The sequence below is a fragment of the Symphodus melops genome (genome assembly GCF_947650265.1).
Source record: "Symphodus melops genome assembly, chromosome: 16".
NCBI classification, from domain to species: domain Eukaryota; kingdom Metazoa; phylum Chordata; class Actinopteri; order Labriformes; family Labridae; genus Symphodus; species Symphodus melops.
Window position 1 is genome coordinate 8,517,029 of NC_136706.1, and position 22,252 is coordinate 8,539,280.

At 40.2% G+C, this 22,252-nt stretch overlaps 4 protein-coding genes across 5 annotated transcripts; 1 reads left to right on the top strand and 3 right to left on the bottom strand.

Annotated features, from left to right (window-relative positions):
- The first annotated feature begins 586 nt into the window (after positions 1-586).
- Positions 587-3,230, top strand: LOC306836831 (iron-sulfur cluster assembly scaffold protein IscU-like). Its single transcript, XM_079364142.1, has 5 exons — positions 587-811; positions 2,060-2,173; positions 2,493-2,603; positions 2,719-2,797; positions 2,882-3,230. The coding sequence occupies exons 1-5, from the start codon at positions 602-604 to the stop codon at positions 2,971-2,973; spliced, it is 606 nt and encodes a 201-aa protein (XP_079220268.1). The 5' UTR covers positions 587-601; the 3' UTR covers positions 2,974-3,230.
- A 26-nt stretch (positions 3,231-3,256) lies between these two features.
- On the bottom strand, positions 3,257-6,523 carry LOC306836830 (uncharacterized protein). Its single transcript, XM_079364141.1, has 2 exons — positions 6,282-6,523; positions 3,257-5,145 (listed from the first exon to the last, which is right to left on the bottom strand). The coding sequence occupies exon 2, from the start codon at positions 5,130-5,132 to the stop codon at positions 4,305-4,307; it is 828 nt and encodes a 275-aa protein (XP_079220267.1). The 5' UTR covers positions 5,133-5,145; positions 6,282-6,523; the 3' UTR covers positions 3,257-4,304.
- A 923-nt stretch (positions 6,524-7,446) lies between these two features.
- Positions 7,447-11,508, bottom strand: LOC306837544 (uncharacterized protein). Its single transcript, XM_079365264.1, has 2 exons — positions 11,414-11,508; positions 7,447-10,319 (listed from the first exon to the last, which is right to left on the bottom strand). The coding sequence occupies exon 2, from the start codon at positions 10,292-10,294 to the stop codon at positions 9,008-9,010; it is 1,287 nt and encodes a 428-aa protein (XP_079221390.1). The 5' UTR covers positions 10,295-10,319; positions 11,414-11,508; the 3' UTR covers positions 7,447-9,007.
- A 1,431-nt stretch (positions 11,509-12,939) lies between these two features.
- On the bottom strand, positions 12,940-21,943 carry coro1cb (coronin, actin binding protein, 1Cb). 2 transcript variants are annotated; one of them, XM_079364701.1, is made up of 11 exons: positions 21,849-21,943; positions 18,216-18,415; positions 16,932-17,054; positions 16,560-16,689; positions 16,163-16,344; positions 15,902-16,021; positions 15,491-15,595; positions 15,253-15,398; positions 14,688-14,745; positions 14,306-14,548; positions 12,940-13,857 (listed from the first exon to the last, which is right to left on the bottom strand). In XM_079364701.1, exons 2-11 carry the CDS (start codon positions 18,411-18,413, stop codon positions 13,738-13,740), a joined length of 1,425 nt encoding a protein of 474 aa, XP_079220827.1. In that variant the 5' UTR covers positions 18,414-18,415; positions 21,849-21,943; the 3' UTR covers positions 12,940-13,737. The 2 variants fall into 2 exon arrangements, with proteins under 2 accessions (XP_079220827.1, XP_079220826.1); XM_079364700.1 differs by having other exon boundaries at positions 21,594-21,918.
- Positions 21,944-22,252: the final 309 nt, after the last annotated feature.

A 22,252-nucleotide genomic window follows, 5' to 3' on the forward strand; every position in this document is an offset into this window, starting at 1 on the left:
TGAAGAGACATGAGAGGTCCTTTCAGATGAAGCGTAACTTGAAGCGGCTGGTCACACGTGTTAATTGCACATATCTTTCTCCTCCCTTGCGAAAAGTTTTATAAGACGAAAAAATTGAAACAGACGACCCCCCCCCCCCCCCCCCCCCCCCACACACACACACACACACACAGAAATTGAAAAAGAAGAAACACTCCCGAACAAAAAAATTTAAAAAGTCCAAAAATTTTAACAGCTGAGCTCAACTCTACAGCCATTTTTGGGGTTGTTTTTCCCATTCATAGATATGAATAGGACTCCACAATTCCCTACCATATACTAAAATAGGATTATAGATTTGAAAATATTTAGCCAGATTATTATGGGTTAATGAATGTTTGCATTTTTCATAATGGAATAAAAAGTCCTCTTGTTCTCTCCTTCTCTCGGAGCTCATTCACAGCCAGATTAAAAATGTTCAATTGCGACCACTGGCTCACTTGACAGCAGTAGTGTGAACACTTGGTGTAAACCACTGTAAGGTGTAAAGTGGGTGTAATGGTATAAAATGTTAAATAGAACTGATGAAATGTTTGCCTGTACTCGTGATGTAAAAACGGACATGCGTATGTGTGATGCACAAAGCCCCGCCCCTTCCAGTGACGTATTGGACTGTGTTTTTGACTTCACTCTGCTCTCCTCTTCTAAACTGCGCCATCCGTCTGTGAACATGGCGGGTACTGTTGCGAACAAGTGTCTGAGTCCTTTGGGTTTCCTGACCAGGAGGCTGTCTGCTCCGGAATTTATCACTCAGTGCTGCTACCACAAGAAGGTAAAACAAATGTTACTCGAATACTTAGAATAAAGTGTTCTTGCTGGCTTCTGTTTCCAAATAGCAGCAACCTGAGTTGGTCATGTGTTAATCTTTGTGTGATTAAAGCATCTTGGTAAGGTTCAGGTTATTACATTCGGTTCAGCGCGTAGTTTGACACTGTCAATCAGAAAAGGTGAGTTTAATGAGGTTGCACTTTATTTGTCACCTAGTGTTGGGTTTAACATTGAGTATAAAGTTACAGTAGGACTTCATAACATTATGTAATTGTTTCGTGCGTAGCTGTGCCAGTCCAATTTAAACATCTCTAATCCGTCCTCTACTAAACCACTGTAAGCTTAAATACTTGAGTCACCTCCTGTTATTAAACTTTAAAGGTGTCAGTGTTGTGTAAGATTACAATGTGCTACAACACATATACATTTTCTGTGATACCTGTGGATTTAGTGTATATCCCTCTAAGGTGTAAACTTTCAGCCTTCAGAGTAATTCAGATGCTTGGTTTGAATTGATGTGTGGGATGCAACATGAACAGGTTTGTTCGACATTCAGAATCAATGATAACATCTGGAAACGGATTGTTTAACGTTTGAACGGGGTAAAGTGAAGATAGCTTTATCTGTGTGTGGCAGTGACGCACTTAAAATGGACTGTCTATACATTTGACATCCCATTTGGTAAAACAGTTCAGTTTATGTTGTACTTACTGTTAAAAGTAAAAGTGTATTGAACAAATGGAGACTTATTTTAACTCATTATTTTAAACCATTGACTGAGTTTTTAAAGGCTATAAATAAAGAGATGATTTTTGAGCAAAACACCTAAAACATATGGACTCTAATTCAATAGCACCATTTTATTGTATTCAATATAGTACTTTTTGGGCAAATGCATGGGTATACAAGCTCCCTTCATATTGCTTTGTCAGAGTGACTCAGCAAATGTGCTGGGGGAAAGGGAATAAGATGCAGGACTCATTGTCACTGAAAAGGAAATCCACTGCTAATCTGTTTATGTCTGTGCATTATGTAACATTTAAAATGTGTATATATAAACAGTGATGCACAAATCTTGCAGACATTCTGTCTCCAGTTGTAGAAATAGTCTAAGGACGTCACTAATGTTTTTCTTCATCACATATTATCCATTATTGTAAAGTATCAAAAATAATTTGCAGACCGCCATTATGACACATTTTGGGGTTTTTTCTTTAACACAATGCTTCCTTCCTTTTCTTTCTCCTTGTAGGTGGTGGATCATTATGAAAACCCAAGAAATGTGGGCTCATTGGACAAACATGCCAAAAATGTAGGGACTGGTTTGGTGGGTGCTCCAGCCTGTGGAGATGTAATGAAGTTGCAGGTATGGATAAAGTAAAGATCCGCACACAGAGCACTGACACGTCATGTTCTTGTTTTACCAGTAGATGGCGCTTGGGCCTTAAATCTTTCATTACATGGATATAAAAAAAACATTTCCTGTGATGTTCTTTATGGAAAACACAGCTTGCTTTTTATTTAAATAGCAGCAGTAAATTATTTTAATCTGCTGGCTGCAGACATCAGGGTTACATTTTGCTTTTGTTAAGAGTTGGATCTTTATCATAGTCTTTCAAAAGGCTTTAGGGGTGTTTTCTTACTTTGCTGTTAAGTAATCCTTGAAAAACTCCTTTTTGTGACAGATTGAGGTCGATGAGCAGGGGAAGATTGTGAATGCTCGGTTCAAAACTTTTGGCTGCGGTTCTGCGATCGCCTCAAGCTCTTTGGCCACCGAATGGGTGAAGGGCAAATCTGTAAGTAAACACATTGTGCACACATATTTTTTTCTTCTAATATTATTCATTTTTCTTTGGCTGTGACTCATCATCGTGTAAAATAGTTTTCGAGCTATGTGTTTTTTCTCTCCAGGTGGACGAAGCCCTGATGATAAAGAACACTGACATTGCCAAAGAGCTCAGTCTTCCACCTGTCAAACTTCACTGCTCCAGTAAGTTTTAAGTGAATCATTCTTAATTTGTTCCTCGATTATAATATCCATCTATCGATTAAACCTGAAATTGTTTCCCTTCAGTGCTTGCAGAGGATGCAATCAAGGCTGCCCTGGCTGACTATCGCCTCAAACAACAGAATGACCAGCAGGAGGCAGCCAGGGCCAACGTGTAAACAAAGCGATGACACACTGAGCTGGGCGTCACGCTTCTCTTCCTGCCGACGAGAAGAGAAGTAGCAGTAGTGCAGCATCACAACCTTGATTTCCTGCAGTGTTGAAGAGACATACCTAGTATGTTGGTGACTCCTCCACCCTGTGCAGCAGTGTCACACCAGGCTTCCTGTGTTAGTCTGTAATGATCTAACCCTACATGTTACTGTCAGCCTGTCACATAAACGCACTATATAAAGACTGATCGGGTCGATATTAAGATGAGCCTTGTTTATTTTTTTGAGATTGTGTTTTATTTTGAAATGTTTTCCTTGATGAGGAGTGTTGACGATGTGATGAAATCACTGGTTAAGAATAACAGTATTCTCACCATTACCTCCCACTTTATCTGTTCCTCTTACACTGGCATTTTGATATGCAACGAAGCAAAGTGGCTTGAAACACCAAAAGGGTCCATATTTAGTAATGCTCCTTTGACAGTGCAATAAATTATCCTTAAATATATTTTGTTTTGTGTCCAATGTATTATTTTAAGCCACTTGAATATTAGCCCTCTTCTGTCGCTCCAAGTTAAAGGTGCAACAAATTCAATGAAGTGTCCACACAGTGTAGTTATCTATAAGCACACACTCGTGGCTGTGGACTAGCGCTGACATAAGAGTACAAAGGCACCTAGACTTTTAATGTTGAGTGTCATTGCTTCAGTTTTTTTCAACTGTAAAACTGTCATTAAAGCTGTTGTCTACATTCACACCGCCTGCAGTGTTGTGCCTGACTGGAAAAAAAAAAAGTCTAAGACGAGGCACTGCACTGTTTTGGTGGCATTCAGTGAATTAACAATCACTCTTATGTGATATTCCATAATAAAATGTGCAGAGCTTGCATGCAGACGAAAACTTTTTATACACAGTAATAGGTGTTCCATATGAATTCTTAATAAATATCCAAATACTCACTTGTGGTGATGTATGAAGTATTTTGAAAACATATCACAAGTTTATCGTGGTGCGGAATTAAACACGACAACAAAAAAGATTTGGTTAGACAACGCAGGTCTGCTTCAAACATAACCATGTTTTATATCTGTTGTTAATGGCTTCACCACCTTGCATATGTTTATAACAAATTATGAATAATATATATCCAGTCGGAGCATTGCTAACAGGCTGCTGAATTCCATCCTCCTAAAGTGAATACAAACATAAGCAATGCAAAAAAAAAAAGCATCTGTATGATTTGACTATTATGGATATCTCTCGAGTTTATTTGACAATTTCCATTCATGGATTCAAAGCCTTTTAAATATATTCCCATGGAAAAGTGTTCATCATACTTAGAAGGCTGTTTTCTCTCCTGCGATGAGCTGAAGTGTAGCAGAGTCATTGTGAATATGCAGAGAGGGCGGCCGCAGACTCCTACACATCAGAGGCTCCTGTGAATCCTCTCCTGGCTGCACAGGAGGATTCAGCTCTGTGCTTCCTGCTGCTAATACTTCTTCTTCACGCTCTGGAAGTCCATATGGATGCTTTTCCTCAGGGAGACTGGCTGGCTGTTGGTCCAGGATGCTGTCTTCTAGTTTGGAGCTGTTCTCGGGACTGTGGTCTGCGTTCTTCTGGCTGAGGTCACTTCCCTCTGCAGCTGCAGTAGATTTATTTTGTGTGCGCAGGCCCTTTGCAGCCCTCATGATGTCTGCCTGGAGCTGCTTGTGAGTGTCCACTGGCTCACCTTCCTGCTCGGTAGCAGCTTTCTCTGGTACTTCATTAAAGAGTTTAGCACCTCCTGTTTTGTCCCTGTGGTCCACGTACATTTTTGAGGGGAAGGAGGAAGGGTAGTAGGCATTGACTTTGCGCCTGCGGCTCATGAAAATTGCTCCACAGATGATAAAAAGGAAGATGAGAATGAAGGAGCATGCAACAACGATAAAGAACAGGTTCTCCTCCAGAAAACTCCTAACTTGACTCAGAAACTCAGTTTCCACATGTGTGGGGCCAGCAGGTGTGGTTTGGGACTCTGAGGAACTGGAGCTGGTGGGCAGAGAGGAAGTGGAGTTTGTGATCTCTTCCTCGTCTGTACTTCCCTCTAGCAGACTGTAAAAAGGTAGAGGTGTGGCCCAGCTGAGGCAATACACCAAACACAGATGAAGGGCCATCAGGAGCATCATTGTGCCTCAGGTTCTGTCAATCACAAAAAAACAAACAAACTTAAACTTCAGAGCTATGTGTGAAAATGTTTGTACCTTAAATGTATGAGTCAGACGAATGTTTGACACTTTATCCTGTCCTTAGACTACACATTCTCAGTCCACAAGATCAGGATAGATAATATTCTGTCAATAGTCTGTCTATGTTATACTTCAATTGTGTTGGTGTTTATTGTAAAATTGAATTTAAAATAACATTACTTCTGGTTTTATGTTAATAAGCATCCCCCTGGTTTCATCAAAACATTCAAGCTCTGTTTATTAAGTTTTGATGAAATGCAAGAATATTAAAAGAGACAAAACCAAACCTCTAAAAAAGTATTTACTCAACATATTTCTGCTCCTTAAAAACGAGCAATGTGCATTTCTTTCTTATACAATGCTGAATAATTGTGGATTATAATAATAATTGTGTGTTTTACCTAAAGTACATTATAAGTATATTCAGTCAGTCTTCAGCTAATATTCTTGCCACAAATATTTTGAATTTATTTCAGCTCAGTTTGGACTGTGTGATTTGCAGAAACTCTGAAAGAGTCCAAATGAAATAAACGCGTTTCTGCATAGCTAGATTCCACCTTTTCCTCAGTCAGTGAAATGACCTCCTAAAATTTTGCTCGTCACAATCATCCCTCCGATAAGTCAGTGTGTAAACTGGCAGCAGCTCACACACTCTCATCCACATTCTGTCTCCATCTGGGTACAAGCTGGGCCACATGAAACTCGGCTCTCATCTGGGGGTGGGAGGTGTTTTTTTTTTTTCTTCAAAATTAATCACACACTCACCCCATACCCAATAAGCATGCCTACTCGTCTGTGCCGAATCACAAACATATGCATACAAGGCAGCCATATGCACACTAACACACACAAAGACAGATTTTTTTAATGACCAACACAGAAAAAAGGGTCATGATGTGTCTCTACTTTAAAGCTGAAACTATATTTACTTTAATTTGCCTGTTAAGTCATGCTCTGACTCTATGTGAATGGATGTTGATTTGAAAGCATCGTGATGATAAAACATCTCAAACTTTAAATTAACTTGAGAGCTTAAATATTGACACAAAACCCCCAAACGAGGGAAAAAAAACCCAACCTTTTACTCACCATGAAATGTGACAGAACTGTCTCTGTTGGAAACACCCCTGATGGAGGATGACTGAAACAAAGATGGAAAAGTGAACTGATTGAGTCTAAGAGTGAGCGCAGCAAAGTGTGGCAAACTCTGTGTGCGCTACGCCACCTCTGCAGTTTCAGGTTTCAGGCTGCAGATTTGTCTGGATAGCCCCAAAAAAAAAAAAAAAAGGATGTCGTGAACCAGGAGGAGAGGACAAATCCCTCCTTCTCCCTCTCCTCTGTTCTCCTCCCCCCTTCTCCAAGTGTGTCTGAGCGCTCAGTCCTGCACACAGATTGTTCTTGTTAGGTAGGAGTTTATGATGTGCAGTGGGGGCAGGGAGTCATGGACCTCAAGCCAACTCTCCTGTATGGCTTACTGGACTTGCAGAGACAGAATTGAATTTAAAAAGATGATGAATCAACCTTCAGACTTCATCAGCAACTCTTATTTCCCCATCTTTCTGCAGATTAGTCTCTATTTGCTAGCCATGCCTTCCCTCTGACCTTACCTCAGCCTGTGACTCTAATGACTAACAGCAGCCCTGCTTGGCCGAAAACAGTCAAAGAGCAGCTTGTAAGAGTGACCTGCTAATGCAGGAAGAGGTTAATGTTCCTGTGTGGCCAAAACAACCGTAACACCCGGGAGGAAGAGCGGGAAAGAGAGGGGCACACGCTAAGAAACAATGTGGTGTTTTTCCTCCTCTAGAGACAATTCAACTCACATGGCCAGTGTCTGTGTGTCTCTCTCTCTGTGTGTGGGTGTGTGTGTGTGTGTGTCTGTCTGTCTGTGTGTGTGTGTGTGTGACTACTTCAGGGACAGAGCGTGTCTGCGTATTTATGCATATTTGGCGTGTCCTCTGTGTTATCAGTCAAGGCAAGTCAAGCTTTATATGGTCTTCAGGAGGATGAGATGAAGTCCTGCATTCTGCTGGTTTACAGTGGTCTCAGGTCTGTTGATAGTCACAAGTGTCTGTTGTTTCAGTTGCTCAATGTGAAAAAAAGGAGAAGAAGAAAAACACACATGGCTTCATAAGTATTCAGGGCTCTGTTTTCTTTTCGCAGGAAGGGAAGTGAGTATGAAATCCAGTCCAGGGCAGAAGAAAAGCCTTTTATAAAGCCTTTCATAAATAAGGGAAGTGACTTAGTCCACACAGTGGACAGTTGTATTATGACTTTTAATCATTTACAGGCACATACGAAACAAGAATACTTGTTACATGGTTAAAAATATTTTCACTTGAACTTTTCTGTAAAAAAAATGTATCTTGTGTAATTTTACACATAGACCAAACCTGTGAAAATGTGACCTTCATGTGTGAAGGTCACATTTTCACCTCAACTTCACCAGGTTTTTTTTTGCTAGCTCCCAAAAACATTTCTGCTACTGTGCCATTTTGGGAACACAGGCGAGTGAAGACGTTTATATGATGCGACGCTTGAGCTGCCAGTGACGTCGCTTTTAGGCCTGTATAATACAACTGCCAAAAAACTCTTTTCTGCTCACCATTGTATGCTATTTTTTCACTTATACATTTTAACTGTGAATGCCTCCAATTACACATAACATGGACAAAGGCAAAACACTTTTATTCATACTAGATTTTGTTGCTTGGTTCCCCATTTTGATTATCTACAAGGAAAAATACCAGCTGTGAGGAACAGTGAAGGCTAATCAAACAAAGTTAAAATTCCCCAGATGAATGCAGATAAGCTTCCGTTGTGAAAAGACCTTGAATTATCCAAAAACATTTTCTTATTTAAAATCTCCACCGGAGGGAGCACAGAAAAAAAACAAACAAAAAAAAACAATGGTAACCCTTTATGTAACAACTCAATTTATATTATTTTCTTTTTCAGACAAGTGGCTCTAATTATTGGTGAAAAAAACAAAACATGTTGAACAAGTAAATACTTATCATCATGAAATGCTTATCTGTCTAGAAACAACTCAAATGTGGAAAAAGTCCAGAAATCCACAGCTGCTAAACTCATTCAATTCCAAGTTCTTTTAAATAAGCAAGAAATTACAGCTGTTACAAACCTGTTAAATAGCAACCCTTAAATAAGACGTTATAGGTCAATAAATTATCACAAAACAGAAATGTAATCTCTGCACATAAACCCATTCACATTCAATTCAAATTACAGCGTTTATACAATAAAAGGCTCCATGCTACCAGAGTAGCTCTTGTAAACTGAGCTGAGTTTTTGAGGAGCAGTAATCCCCCTGACAGAATCAGGCCTTCCTGTCTCCCGTTGCTGAGTGAAATACCATCAGGGTCCAGCTCAGGATGTTTAAAAAATGTTCTTTGATCCCTGTTGTCATCCTAGGTCTTTAAAAAACATATCAAAGCCCATATTTACAGCCTGGTTCAAGGAAAGATTTGGGTCTTAATAGCTCATTTGTTTATTTGTAAAAACTGTAGGCCGAATGATATTACAGCCCAGAGGGATGCATACATTTTTGCATTAGAAAATTGCACAGTGATTCAGCTGAAAGGTAGGCATGTTATGTGTTTGCCAGACGAATTAAAGTCCACGTCTTCGCTTCTTTCGAAACTGACTCGACGTCATCTGGAGATACCATTTCCAATATGCAAACTGCCATCGTCAGGCCTGAAACTTCCTGTTCAGAAACTGCTGGGTGACATCGCTGAGACTACGTCCATTATTTATACTGTCTATAAAAAGTCATCTTAAAGAGTAAAATGATCCATCTACACCGAATGATCATTTTCTGGAAGAAAGCTGCTGAGCGTGAGATTATCGCCTCCTTCCTCATCACTGTCTCCGCCGACATGCATCACCAGCACTCCGTTATTCACGGGGTTGCGTTGCCTGGCGTAGGTGTAGTCCCTTTCAGGCAGTAAGGAGGAGATGCACATCATCTCAGTTGCCGACTGAGGTCTCTTCACCCTGTACTTCTTTGTTGACAGCTTGGCGCAGAGAATGATGGTGGTGACCATAAAGATGGTGGCCAATCCTGCTAGGGAGGCGATGACGATGAGGCAGTGCTTCACCACGCTGTGGCTGGAGCAGGGCTGGGAATCAGTGCTGGGTGGACTCTTATAGCCTGTTGTTGCTGGTTTAGTTGTATGGGTTGGAAATGTTGTGGGTCCATGAGGTATGAAAATTCCCACAGGAGAGGTGGAGTTGGCAGTCGTGTTCGTAGAGAAAACAGTGGATGGAGGCTCTGTCAAAGACCCTCTTGTGATTCCTTTCTCTGCGGTGGAGGTGTCGATTCTTGTGGTAGAAACAGGCCAAGAAGTAGATTGAGGATTAGTTCTTGTGGTGGATTTTTCTTTTATTGTGGAGTTAAAGACAGGTGCTACCCCAGAGGTGGTGTTTTTTGTCTTTATGGTTGTAGCAGAAGTTGAAGGAGTGCTTTGGTTTTGGGTGGAGACTGGAGTCTGACTAGAATAGTCAGAAGGGGTAACGGTAATGGGAGAAAACGTTTCTGTAACGTCAGGCTTTGTGGTGGAGGCAGGTTCAGTTGTAGGCACAAATGTTGCTAAAGATGCTCCCGAAGTTGCTGAAGAAGAGGCTGAAGTTCTAACTGTGTTGGCAGGAGAAATTGATTGCTGAAGTAGCTCATCAACTGTTGTTGCTGTTTCTGATATTTTAGTGCTGTTTGGAGCCTTTGCTTCAGTTGTGGTCGCTGCAGCAGAGCTATGAAGCAATCCTCCCGCCAAGCTGCTTGTAGTTGCTGCTACCAACGTTGTGACAACCAAATCGGAAGGTCTGTCATCTAAGCTATTGTTAGTGATGGTTGCTATTTCCATTTCCTTTGTCGTGGCAACACCACTTTCTGTGGGCTTGAGACTGTGATGAGTTACTGTTTCGTTATGAATATTTGCACTGGTCAGCAGCTGCTTTGTTGTTTTGTGGGGTTCACCAGTTGTGTACATGTTGTTTTCTGGGGTTGGAGTACTCATGGCTGCCATAGGAAACAAATGAACTATTCCCCACAGCAGAACAACAGGCGCATTCATGCTGAGGTGCATTCTCGTTGTTGTTGTTTGAAACAATCTGAAATCACAGGGAGAAAGAGTTGAATGTAAAAGTTCAGTCAAGAAATGTTTAGTTTGTTATGAATCAGACTGACATTCATACCGATGCCTCTAAGCTACGACCTACCTGTAAGCTACGAAAGCAAGCAAGCAAGCAAGTACCATCATCAGCATAGAGGTAGATTCTGTCACGTTTTTTTTGGATTGTCTAAAAACTGCTGCCTGGGTAGAGGGCTCAGACTAAGTTTTTCACAGCAAAGATTCTTGTTATTATATTAAAAGAGAACAGGATGAGTTTTTTTTTTTAGTTAAAAACGTCACATGTACTGTTATATAAAAGAGAAGATCCGCAAAAACATAAGAGGAGCTGTTTTGTTCACTGGGGGATACAACATTTGAAACAATCCAAAATTCTTAAAATGACTCACATGGGGGGAAAAAAGTCATCTAGTGACATCTTATTATGCAAGTCCGTTATTTCTTTTCTTATAGTTCTAACTGCGGTTTTAACCCAATCTGAGACTTCTGAAAAATTGTCCACATGGGATATGTTTTAACTACAAAAAAAATGAACCATATCCTGGGTAATTAATAAACGTTTGTTAAAACTAAAAATGCAACATGGATTTAAATTAGGAATTAGAAATGCAGATAAATGAACTTTCTTTGGGAGCAAATTCCAAAAGAAATTACAGTTTTTTAGACACAGCAAATAGTACTCTTCAACACCTCTTCATTCCAAGAGACAATTACCAGAATGAAAACTTTAATTTTGCCACAAGAGTTACCTGTCTGTCAGTATCTTACGTTATTGCTAATGGAGGGATAGATTTAATGTGACAGAATTTGAGTTCAGTTCATTTCAGTCCCTCTGAAAGAACATCCTTAGAGCCCTAGCATGTTGAATGTGAGACTGCTGTATTATAAATAGGAAATGATCACACTCTTTGTAAAAACAAACAGCAGTACTTAACATTTTTAGAAATGTCTGATCGAGACGGACACTTCCCCTCGTAATACATGGCTTAACTTGGCATCAAAAGTGAAGTACAAGTCACCAAAAGCTACCATTAATTAGATCAGATCTGCTCACGGGTTAGAGTTGAGTCTTACCTCACAGATGGAAGGATTAGTTGAAGCCTTGGTGCTGCTGCGTAGAGTTTGTCCTGCTGATTTGAACAGTTTTTCACTTTAGATAAAGAAGCAGGAAGTTCTTACTTCTGTAAAAGGATGTTTCTCACACGACAACTCCTGACAACATTTCAGTGTAAGACTCAAAGTGTCATGTGGGCTGAAGTGTCAATGCAGGAACTCAAAGATCTCACAGCTAGATAAACAATTATATAATCAGCCACATCATGACGCTACAGCAGTGGTTTTACATGCATGCAATTAAAAAGTCCAAAATCAAGGCTAGAGCATGGAAAGTCAAGAATTTAAATCTTGCACTCCCACATTTTTACCCTTGGTAAAACTGAGATGTTCCAAAGCTGAAATCATAACTGTCACTTCCTGTACTGATGACTCATACTAAGACTGAGATGTGGTTTTGAAAACATCTGAGAGGTTCAGAAAGATCAACTTTTTGAAAAAAGAAAAAAAAGTTACCTCTGTGTGCATTTTGAAGGTATTTTTTGTCTTTTTTTTTTTTTACCAAAAATTGAGCAGATCCATCACCATCTTCATTTGTTACATTTTAACCTGATGATGCAATAATTAAAGTAAATTGCAATGCTTTGTAACACAAAGCCTTTTGTAAACTGAAATAACTGAAATAATTCTGTAAACATTTCAGATAAAAGAAAACAAAGACATTTCCACCATGTTGTTGAAAACAAAGTCCTTGTTTTACTCGCTGACTTGTGGAAACTGAAGCAAGAACACTTTTGCTCACCTTTTCGACTGCTGACTCTCACTTTCTCCAACCACAAAACCAGCAGAAAGGTTGGGATTTATTCAAAGAACGTATAAACCAACTGTATTCTGTGAAATGTAAAGCTAAATTAGCTATAAACTACCAAAAGAAATCATTCAATGAAGAGAACAGCAACAGTAAAGTGCAAAGTAAAAACTTTATGAGAAATAATCTGACAATGTGAGGAGTGAGTTTCTTCAATTATTTAGAAGTGAGAATGTTATTACAGCTAAATTACATTTAACATAAAATAAATGTATTTATGGCAGCAGAAGACTAAACGGTTTGAGGCCGACATTTGCATAACATTATAGTGCTACTTTAGCGCCACCATCAGGTGAAAAAATGTAAGTTTGACATTTTTAGCGCTTTCAGGTTGTAATTGGGGTTTATTTGGAGGTCAAACAATTAGTTTAACAGGAAACTAATAAGCAGCATTATTTGTGTATCAATTGTTTTAGTTAGGCTATAGCGCTGGGTTTGGATTCTCTAAAGTCTCTTTTTGGATTTCGCCATAAAACCATCTCAGAGAGTTTTTAAAACATTTTTGTTTAGTAATTTCTGTGAAATATTTCTCTTCATACGAGTTGAAGTCTGAACCTTAACATTCATATCTAATGGCTAAAGTTGACCTGTAATTGAAACACAATGTAAATCAGCACTTAAACTGCAGAAATACAAACTGTTTAACAGGAGAAAATATATAAAGAAAGGTAGAGATGAATTCCTGTGTAAAATCTTTATTATGTGCACAGAACGGTTTGTCAGGGGTTCAGTGAAACACAAGCCGAGTGAGTGGTCCCTTCCCAACATCGAATCTGCACTGGAGAGGGCGACTGAAGTTTGACCCTTAACAGTGACGAGAGGCACCACTACATTTGCACAACATTTACACCAGAAAGATGCAACACCCCCTCCCCCCAAAAAACCTAATGTTGAATTTCAAGCCCAGCATAACAGGGTAAAAAAAAGAAAAGAAGAATCCAGGAATTCTTCCACATTCAAAAATCTGATGGTAAGCAATGCGCAAACTGGTGGCAGGATAAAAGTTGAACAGCTATCGTTTTAAAAAAAGAATCCAGCTCGACAAACTCAATCTACCAGGTTGTGACTGGAATGTACGACAAGAAGGAAAATAAACGTAAAAGCAGTGCATGAAACCACACACCACTCATATTTGGCAACACACAAAAAAAAATCATAACAATGGAAATACTGATGCTACATACATTTTCTGAGTAGTAAGTACAAACTTCACATGAGTATTGATATCACAAAAAGTTAAGACTTTTCCTTCAACAAAAATGTCTTTCCTTCAAATGTGAATTTGAGCTGAGAGTTTTTTTCTTTTCTGTGTGTGGGACTGAGGGACGTGAATGTTGGCAAGGGGAAAAAAAAATTAAAGTTCATCTTGGAATGTAGGCTTGGCCTAATCGCAGGGACGATGCCAAGCTGGATGTATCCGAATCTTGTGTATCTGGCCGTGGCTGACCCCGTCTATTCGGTCCTCTCCAAAAACGCCTCACATGGCAACCTTGGCGACCTGCTCTTCCAGTCTGGCGATTCGTCGGTCTTGGAGGATGACGCGGTCCCTGAGTGACTTGAACTCTCGGAGTACCTCTTCCAGTTTATCTTCCATTTTCTGCACAAAAATGGAAGAAAAGGTGAGCTCAACCAAAATGTAAACATCTTCACTCTCAAAGGGCTGCTAAAGATTTTCAAGAGGGTAAAACAAGGGATCTTATCCCTTTGAAAACAAATGTTGCAGTTAATCCTGGCAAAACAAGCAGAGGTTCTGAAGAGAACGAAGCCCTAAAGCTATTTCCCTTTGAATGGAAACCCAAATACTGAGGTATGTGCTGATTCATAACTTTAATGAATTGTTCCAACCATAATAATTACTATGAACATGGACTGCAACAGTCAGCAAAAATAACTGTGTGCAAGTTTGAGGAGACTCAGGAGAAACAGCAATGTTAATCCTTTGAATCAGAAAAAAAGATGACATTTAAGTTTATGAAACTTTATTTAAGCTAATATCTACAGAATGTCCATCGATTCAGTATTTGTCCTGAGATCCTAACACTTACTACTGAGGGCTGTGGAGACACGTGCTTCTTGACAGTAGAGATGGGTTCTGGTTTTGTGGCCGTTTTGGTCTCCAGCACATTCGTCTTGACCACTTTCAGATCCCGGGTCTTTGTTGAGACGTAGCCGTCTTTGAGCGAGATCAGGATTGGGCCGCCGTTTTTCCCAGCAAACCATTCCTCTGCCTCCAGGGCGGGATCGGGGCCGGCTGTGTCGGGATACAGGTCGTCCTGAAACAGATCAGACTGGACGGGGCGGAAACAGAGGAAAGGTCGGTTGGAAGTTTTTCACATCGATAGAGGAAAAATACATGGTCTTTAAAGCAGCAGTTAAAAAAAGGAACAAAAAATCCCATTCATAGACTGATTAAAAAGTCAGACGTACCTTACGTGGGACCGTCATGATGATCGGTTCACATTTTCTCTCATGCAATTTGTAAAACCTGTAGAGAGAATGGATTGATTCTAATGAATACATGCAGTAAAATGTGAAACCAGTAAGAATAATTATACAGTCAACAATACAAGCACATGTGAATCTCATCTTCTGGGACCAATGAACCCATTAGTCAATTACTTACAATAACTAACACAATTTAATCTATTTGTATTTTTGAGCAATTTTCAAAAAAAGCATGAAGCTCAAATAAAAAAAAATTATACAGAAATTGATGAGGATCAGACAGTGAGAATGTGTAAATTAAACACGAGTATATCACATTTGTCCATAATCAGCTGGTTTCATTTTCTTTCTTTATATTATCCGCATAAAACCAAAGTGTATCATTCCTAGCTACTTATTCAATGTTATAGGGGCTTTGAACTATTGTGATTGCAGTTATGTATTTGAGCTTTTTCTAAGGTTTGTTTTTTTTCACCAACTGTGTACTACCAAAAAATGCATTTTCTCAAAGTAGATGAACAAAAGTACAACGTGCTTTCTGCAATACCTTGCAATTTCACATTTGTTAACATCCAGTCCTCTTTTGGGCATGTATCCCATCCCTCTCTGTGGCTCCTTGGTCGAGAAGGTGCTGAGGTAGTGGACGAACGGGGCCTCATCAGTGATTTCAAAGTACCGGATGCTGCTGTCGCCCTTAGGGAAAAAAGTCACAGCTCAGAGTCAGTTTGTGAATTCAAAAATTGGAGAACAGACACAAAAGTGGAAGATCTTTCCAAGCTGCTTACCTTCCCACACAAGTAGACTATACTGGTGTCAGGGTCATAAAAGGGAAGCAGAACGCCATTACTGGAGTCCATCTCTTGTACGCATATCGGCTCATCCATGTTGTCCTGCAAATGTATGAAACATTTTCCTCTAAATATTTATCTGTTAATGAGAAATATTCTACTTAATGTCACTAATTCATTAATTTATTATGCGCCCCCAGCTGGAGCTGAGGTGTTATGAAAATTGCAAAGACAAATAAATTCTGTAACATTCTGAAATGCTGAAACTGATCGGATCAATTGATAACATTTGTACACATATCCTGGGCAGGAAGCTGACCGGCCATCATTTTAAAAGTCTTTTATAGTAAGCAGTGTTTGTGTGTTGTGTATGTGTTTTTAAGGTGGAATGAGAGTCTACTGTCGTACAGTTTTCCACAGGGCTAGCTGGCGCTCACTCATGCGGCTAAATCCAGTCGTGAAAATGTTTCCGTCTGCTAAAAAGATCGCTCTCATTGGCCGAGCTCCCTCGTGGGCTTTGTCCTTCTCCTGAAAACAGACACACATTTGTCAGACTTGGCAGCAATGTTTGTAGGCTTTGCTGCAGCAGTTTGATGGGTATGATGACGGGAAAGATTATTCCATACGTGGAAGCGTTCTAGCTTCAAATCCCGGCCTGAATCAACTTACCGCAACAACCTTCTTTTTGCGAGGGTCAATGACGCGGACCTTCTTGTCCTTGCAGGCGGTGCACAGCAGGTTGCCATTGCGGCTCCAGCTGACACTAAAGATCACATCGGGGTGCATGTCCTCCAGGTTGATCATGGCCTCTCCCGTGCCCACATTCCAGATGACGATCTGGTTATCGCACCCTTAAAATGGACACATGCAGCACAGCTTGACTACACACCTCTTTGTCATTGTTTATTTTAAGCATTTGACATCACACAAAGCCAACGCAACAGTAGGCAAGCCTTCAGATGATTGGTCATATTTGGAGTTCAGCTGTTCATGGCAGACACATTTAACCAAACAGATGTTTCAGTCAGAGGAACAAGGTGAACCCAATGCCACAGTAAAAGCTTACCTGCACTGAGGAGAATGTTACGAGCGGTGGGATGCCAGGACACGATACCGACTCTCTTAGAGTGGCCCTCTAACACGACCACAGGCTCTGACAGAGGGGTCTCCAGTCCATTTTCAGGGATCTGCCAAACCTGCATATTTTTTATAGACAAGTTCTGGTGTCATATAACCGAAAACTCAAAACCCCCACTGAGAATGAAAGGCTAATTAACAGTCCTTTGCAAATCAGTAACTGTGTAAATAGCCATTCAGTAAAACCAGTGACAGTCAAGTCAAGTGTATAAAAAAACATAAAATTAGATATTTTCCCAATTCACGTAAAAACAACCCCTCATATGTTGTGTGATCTTCACAAAGAGAACTGTGTCCTCACCATGACTGTGCAGTCCTCTGATCCACTAGCAATAACAAGGTCATTATGAGGACACCAGTCGATGTCCAACACGGGGCCTGTGTGACCACATACTGTAGGGTAGACCTTGTCTATACGACCAGTCTGTGAGACATAAAACATGTTTGTTATCAAAGAGTGTTCGAGGGGATAAGAGAGGAAACACAGACCAGCAAGCAGACACGTTTCAGACATCTGAAAATGACAGGTAAGCACAGCTGAATACACTATTTTGTGTTCTGAAGAGCTCATAGTCAGTCTTTTTAATAACCCCATAACAATTCTTGACCCGTCTATGACCATCACTTTGACCCTATTTAACTGTATCTAAAAAAACTAAAAGTTAGACCATCACCTCTAGAGGTGGGACTTTATATGGTGAATAAAAATCTATTAACCCACTGGCCTCAAACAATGACAGCTGTCCCCTCTGCGAGTATCATGTGTTCAATTAGCCAACTGTAACAGGATACTCATTGGATGCCTTTACTATCAGGCAGATTTAAACATTGATTATCTTTGGTTAGTACTACAGATATGAGCCTCAGGGGATGGCGGCTCAGGGTCACGGCAGAGTGCTGAAGGTCTGCTGGCACAGAACAGGCCTACAGGATTGATTTGTTTCTCACTCTGAATTTGATAATCTGATTCAACTCCTTGTATATCTTAGTATGTTTTACTCTCTGTGTCCATTTGTTGTCTTCAGTCTTCCAGTGTCATACAGTTTATTTCCCTCTCTGATAATCAAAGCCCTCGTGTGTAGGATGAATCATGCTGCAAATACTTCTAAATGTCAGCTGAATAAAGTGTTAGAGAAGCAGCCTTAAATACTATATCCTTGTTGATTGAATTCTATAAACTTTAAACACACTTACTTTCTGTAATTCTCCTTTAAAACATTCTCTTTAAACTAGAGTGGTTCCTAACATTAATTCTCATACTAGTCTAGGTATTGACAATGGTATTGGCATTGGCCTTAGATATTTCCTAAAATTTGGTATCGTCGAGCTCAGTTCATTAACTGACTGGTACTGATCTGATCTCATACCAAAAAGCAATTCGTCCTAAAAAAACATAAAAAACAGGTTTCAGGTAAATTATTGTATTACGACAATAATGAACAACTGTTTGGTGCTAAAAGTATGTGTTATGTTCGTCAAAGCAAATGTGTCAGCAGATAGATTTGGAATACACTCATGCACATTTTAATGATCATTTTAGAACGAATCTGGAAAAAAGTTGAAAGTGTGAAAAAGCATGATTTACTTTTTGCAAAGGAAGGACAAGAAAAGCTCCACCCCCACTGGCATCTATGATGATGGCCACAAATTTGGGGTTGACAGCACAGAAGGAGCTGTCCCATGTGACCCGGGACACACGGATGTCATCGTAGCACTGGTCGGTCCTCACGGCCTGACCGAACACATGACGGAACTTGCTCTGTCGCACAACTCGCCGCAACATATCTGCACAGAGAAATAAAGAGAATAGTAAGGCAGAGTTACAAATAAAATTCATTACTGCCATGTTAACGTTTTCCCACATAAACTGATGAGGATCCTTCGTCATCACTGAGCATGCAGAGGATACCTGGAGGTTAGCTTGGTTTCTGCCAGAGCAGTCTGTCTGATCTGAGGTTATGCTTACTAACTGTGACTGAGTTTGTTCCTGTGCATACAGTCTATAGTGCATAACTACTGGCAAATATTTGAAGTAAACTGTGCAGGAGACATGTTTTTTCTCCAGCTGTGTTTTGCTACTAATCTCAGTGAATTTTTTACAGAATTCAGACCCAGAATCAAAGGTCAAGTTAGACAAACTCTTCATTTTGGAAGCAATAAGAATTCAAGTACATGTATGGTTTTGGCATCCTCAGTTCCACCAGATATCAAATTTCCATTTAAACAAACTACGCTTATGAGAAAAAAAGCTTTTAACAGGAACATGACAGAGAGAAAGAGTCAATCAAGTTTCCAAAGATGGTGTCGCGCTAAAGTAAATATGCTGTAAAAACACTGCACAACAGAACAGACATACATTTATACAATATGTTGGATATATAGATTATGTTAGTTTATAAGGCAGAACAAAAAACTAGAGTGTGACCGATATGGGATATTTAATATGAATACTTATAATAACTTTAGCTGAGACAAAATGACAGATTATTGTTCGGTTGGCTGACGATGAATTTCAACGTTAGAAGACAAAGTTGATAGCATTGTCAACCATAAGAAATATATTCCTGTTTCATCTAAATCTTTGCATTATATGTTCTTTAAAACAATGTCTTATAAGTAAAGATATTGTGTGCCCATATTTACTCAATATCAGTCAACCACCTCATCAGCCAAGCTCAAATTTAAACAGTTCACCCCTGTGCAGATGGATATTTCACGTGTTTCTGCCATCCAAAAAAAAGTGTGAAAAAGTTCAAACCTGCTTTATGAAAGACATCCATCAACATCCACAAACTATTTGTCAAATATTTATAAGTGTATGGATGTCCAACAGCACAACCCTTGATCAAAATGTATGCTACTCGATGAGCAACATTTAAGGTTTTCTGTTTGTTTGTTTTGGTTTAAGATCTTAAATCAGAATCTGGCCTCTCTTACTGGTACCCAAAGTGAGCCGCTTCCTTTATAACCATCATCTTCATCGTAGTTAGTTTTAGCATTAATATAGCATATTTTCCTGTGTAACGAAAAGGCAATGGGGCAAAGTGGTGAAAATTAACAAAACCGCGTTGATGAAATTTGAGGCCACACCATATTTTTTTTTTAACATTTCCTTTGAGAAAATCTGAGATGTCCTGCTACTGCTCCATGATACAGATAATGAGCTCAAATGTTACATAGGCTACACATCCATGTCGTGCCTCAGTGTCTCTTCCTGCTTCTTCCTTTGCTCTGGTTTATCTCTGACCTTACATATTTTTACTTTGTAAAATTTCAACTTAGTGCATGCCAGTATTGTCTTTCCTTTACATATACACAGCATACCTACTGTGCATGAGCATGATTATCTGTAATGTTACAACTAATCCCAGAAAGAGATATGAGAATTAACTTCAAGTCGGATGATCTCAAATGTTCTTTCCAAAAATTCAATTACTTGCCCTTGGTATAACTGATTCATAGTAAAAAATAAAGGCCATAAACAGTGATAATAGGGCTTCATAATGGCTGAATAGCAGCACAGGAACACAGTTCACATATCAGACCAGAACAACTTGTTCCCTCAGCCAATAGAGGTTCTCCATGCAAGAGCAGAAACTCTCATTCATTCATTCAAAATATGCATTTGAGAAAATGAGCTGCTTCAAGCCCCTGCAGGCTTTGGCTAGTTGGTGCCATACATTTATTTCCTCATGCCCATCTTCCTCTTCTTGCTCTGCTCCCACTGAGCAGCATCATTATGGTGGCCACTCAAGAGATCCATGGGCCTCGATTCAGCTGGTGCAGAACAATGCTGGGATTTTATAATTCAATGGCGTGAGCTGGAAGATATTATGACGGCTCCTCTGGTTTTATTATTTATATAGTTGGTAGCCTTTAAGTGTTCTAGTGCCCATTTCAGTTTTTTTTTTCTGATTATCTGGACAACACGACCAAAATGGGTGTGCGTCCTAACACCAAAGTATTTATCGTCACCACTGCAAATGTCACCCTCGCTAATTATATCACAGTGATATCGCAGTTTGTGATATTTAAATTGTATAAAGTCAGTGCGGGTGGAAACAGGTGCACTGTGATGTGCTAGCGTTAAACAATGGTTGGTAGCTAACGATAGCTGGTGCCAAAAAGCTCGTCGTCTACCCTCCTCCTCCCTGTTTGAGATATAGCAAGCTACAAGCTGAACACTGAGATCAAAACGGGGGGCTGGGTTGTGATTAATTAACCGGGTCACCAGTTTGTTTTAACATAAAACGTTAACGTTTAAAATGTTTCTTTTCACACGACGTGGCTAGCAACGGTTGCTAACCTGGTGTTTCTGAAACAAGAGGGCAGAAATGTTTTGGTGGGTAACGTTACGCCCCATAATGTGACTTTCAACTTAAAGCCGATATGAAGCAGTAGATTGACGTTAACATTAAAAGCACCGGGTTACACACGTTAAATTAAGTATGTTGAAGTTGATAAATAAGAGCCTAGTTCTGCCGCACTGCCCCCGGAAGCTCGGCAGCTGTGCGGCGGCTGGTCCCGTCTCGGGAAGCCGCTGACACACATCGCAAAAAGGAGGAGGTAACCGGAGGGGATGGTCTCGTTCTTTAACGTTTGCGATTAAAAAAAAAACCCCAAAACAAAACACATCCAACATGCTGATATGTTATTGGCACATATTTGTGTCTTCCATATGTAAAATGGGTTATTGTTGTACAGCTGCTTCGCCAACCAGTCACAGTGTTTGACATCCAGCCACTCATCTGCTCAGCTAGCGACTTAGCTTAGCTGCTAACTGTTAGCTGCGGTGGACCGTCGCCAGCTGACGCAAGTGCAGATATTTCCACCCGAGGTTTTTAGGCTGCTCCCATTCCCCCCCCAAAAAGCATGCAGCGAGCTAAACGGATGCTGCAAAGTCCCGGCCGATGGATTACATGCAAAATGCACCATGCAAAAGATACTTTTAATGCTTTCTTACCTCCTAAATCTATGCAAGATTTTCGAAAGCACGGGGTAATCAATCACAACACATGAATCTGGTAGTTTAGGCGCGCCCTTATCCTGCAGGACGTTGCTCTAGTATCCCTTGTCTCCACAAAAAGAGAAGCTCGGCCGCTATGCTCTTATTCCCACTTCTGGGTGCAAATGTGTGGCAGGGAAGCAGTGTTTGTAATGTAGTGGTATTTAAAAAGATACCCGTTGACAAATAGAGGGTCTTCTTTTCTCCTCTCACCTGTGGGAGACTAGCTTTCGTCTACTCTCATCGTTATTAAATTCAATTCAATACGATACGGTGACGACCGGCTACGGCACATGCGCAAATGAAAAGTCAGATTTCATTTCCAAGGGTTGTGAATGAGGATGGGGTCTGCAAGAAAGCTGTTTCTTGATTCAAGCCTACCTGTGTCTTTTGAAGGATATTAGCTGACTCATTTGATTTTGTTCAAATCTGCAAAATAAATATAGATTTTTATCGCCAAAGCATCCTTTGTAGAGAGCCTCCCCTCCCCCCTGTCCCATCACATATCCCATCCCAGCCTGGGCCTTCCAAACACAATAACCCCCCTCTCTGCCCCTCATCGTTAGATGCACCCAGCCATCTCAAATATGGGGAAAGTAGACTACCTATTCATTTTT

Excerpts from the sequence above, each read along its gene's own strand:
- LOC306836831 (XM_079364142.1), top strand. The coding sequence starts at position 602 with ATGCGTATGTGTGATGCACAAAGCCCCGCCCCTTCCAGTGACGTATTG. Across the intron at positions 812-2,059 it reads AGTGCTGCTACCACAAGAAG|GTGGTGGATCATTATGAAAA; the intron begins GTAAAACAAATG and ends TTCTCCTTGTAG. Across the intron at positions 2,604-2,718 it reads AATGGGTGAAGGGCAAATCT|GTGGACGAAGCCCTGATGAT; the intron begins GTAAGTAAACAC and ends TTTTCTCTCCAG.
- LOC306836830 (XM_079364141.1), bottom strand. The coding sequence starts at position 5,132 with ATGATGCTCCTGATGGCCCTTCATCTGTGTTTGGTGTATTGCCTCAGC.
- LOC306837544 (XM_079365264.1), bottom strand. The coding sequence starts at position 10,294 with ATGCACCTCAGCATGAATGCGCCTGTTGTTCTGCTGTGGGGAATAGTT.
- coro1cb (XM_079364701.1), bottom strand. The coding sequence starts at position 18,413 with ATGTTGCGGCGAGTTGTGCGACAGAGCAAGTTCCGTCATGTGTTCGGT. Across the intron at positions 15,399-15,490 it reads TAGTCTACTTGTGTGGGAAG|GGCGACAGCAGCATCCGGTA; the intron begins GTAAGCAGCTTG and ends TTTTTCCCTAAG. Across the intron at positions 13,858-14,305 it reads TGTCTCCACAGCCCTCAGTA|AAAATGGAAGATAAACTGGA; the intron begins GTAAGTGTTAGG and ends ATTTTTGTGCAG.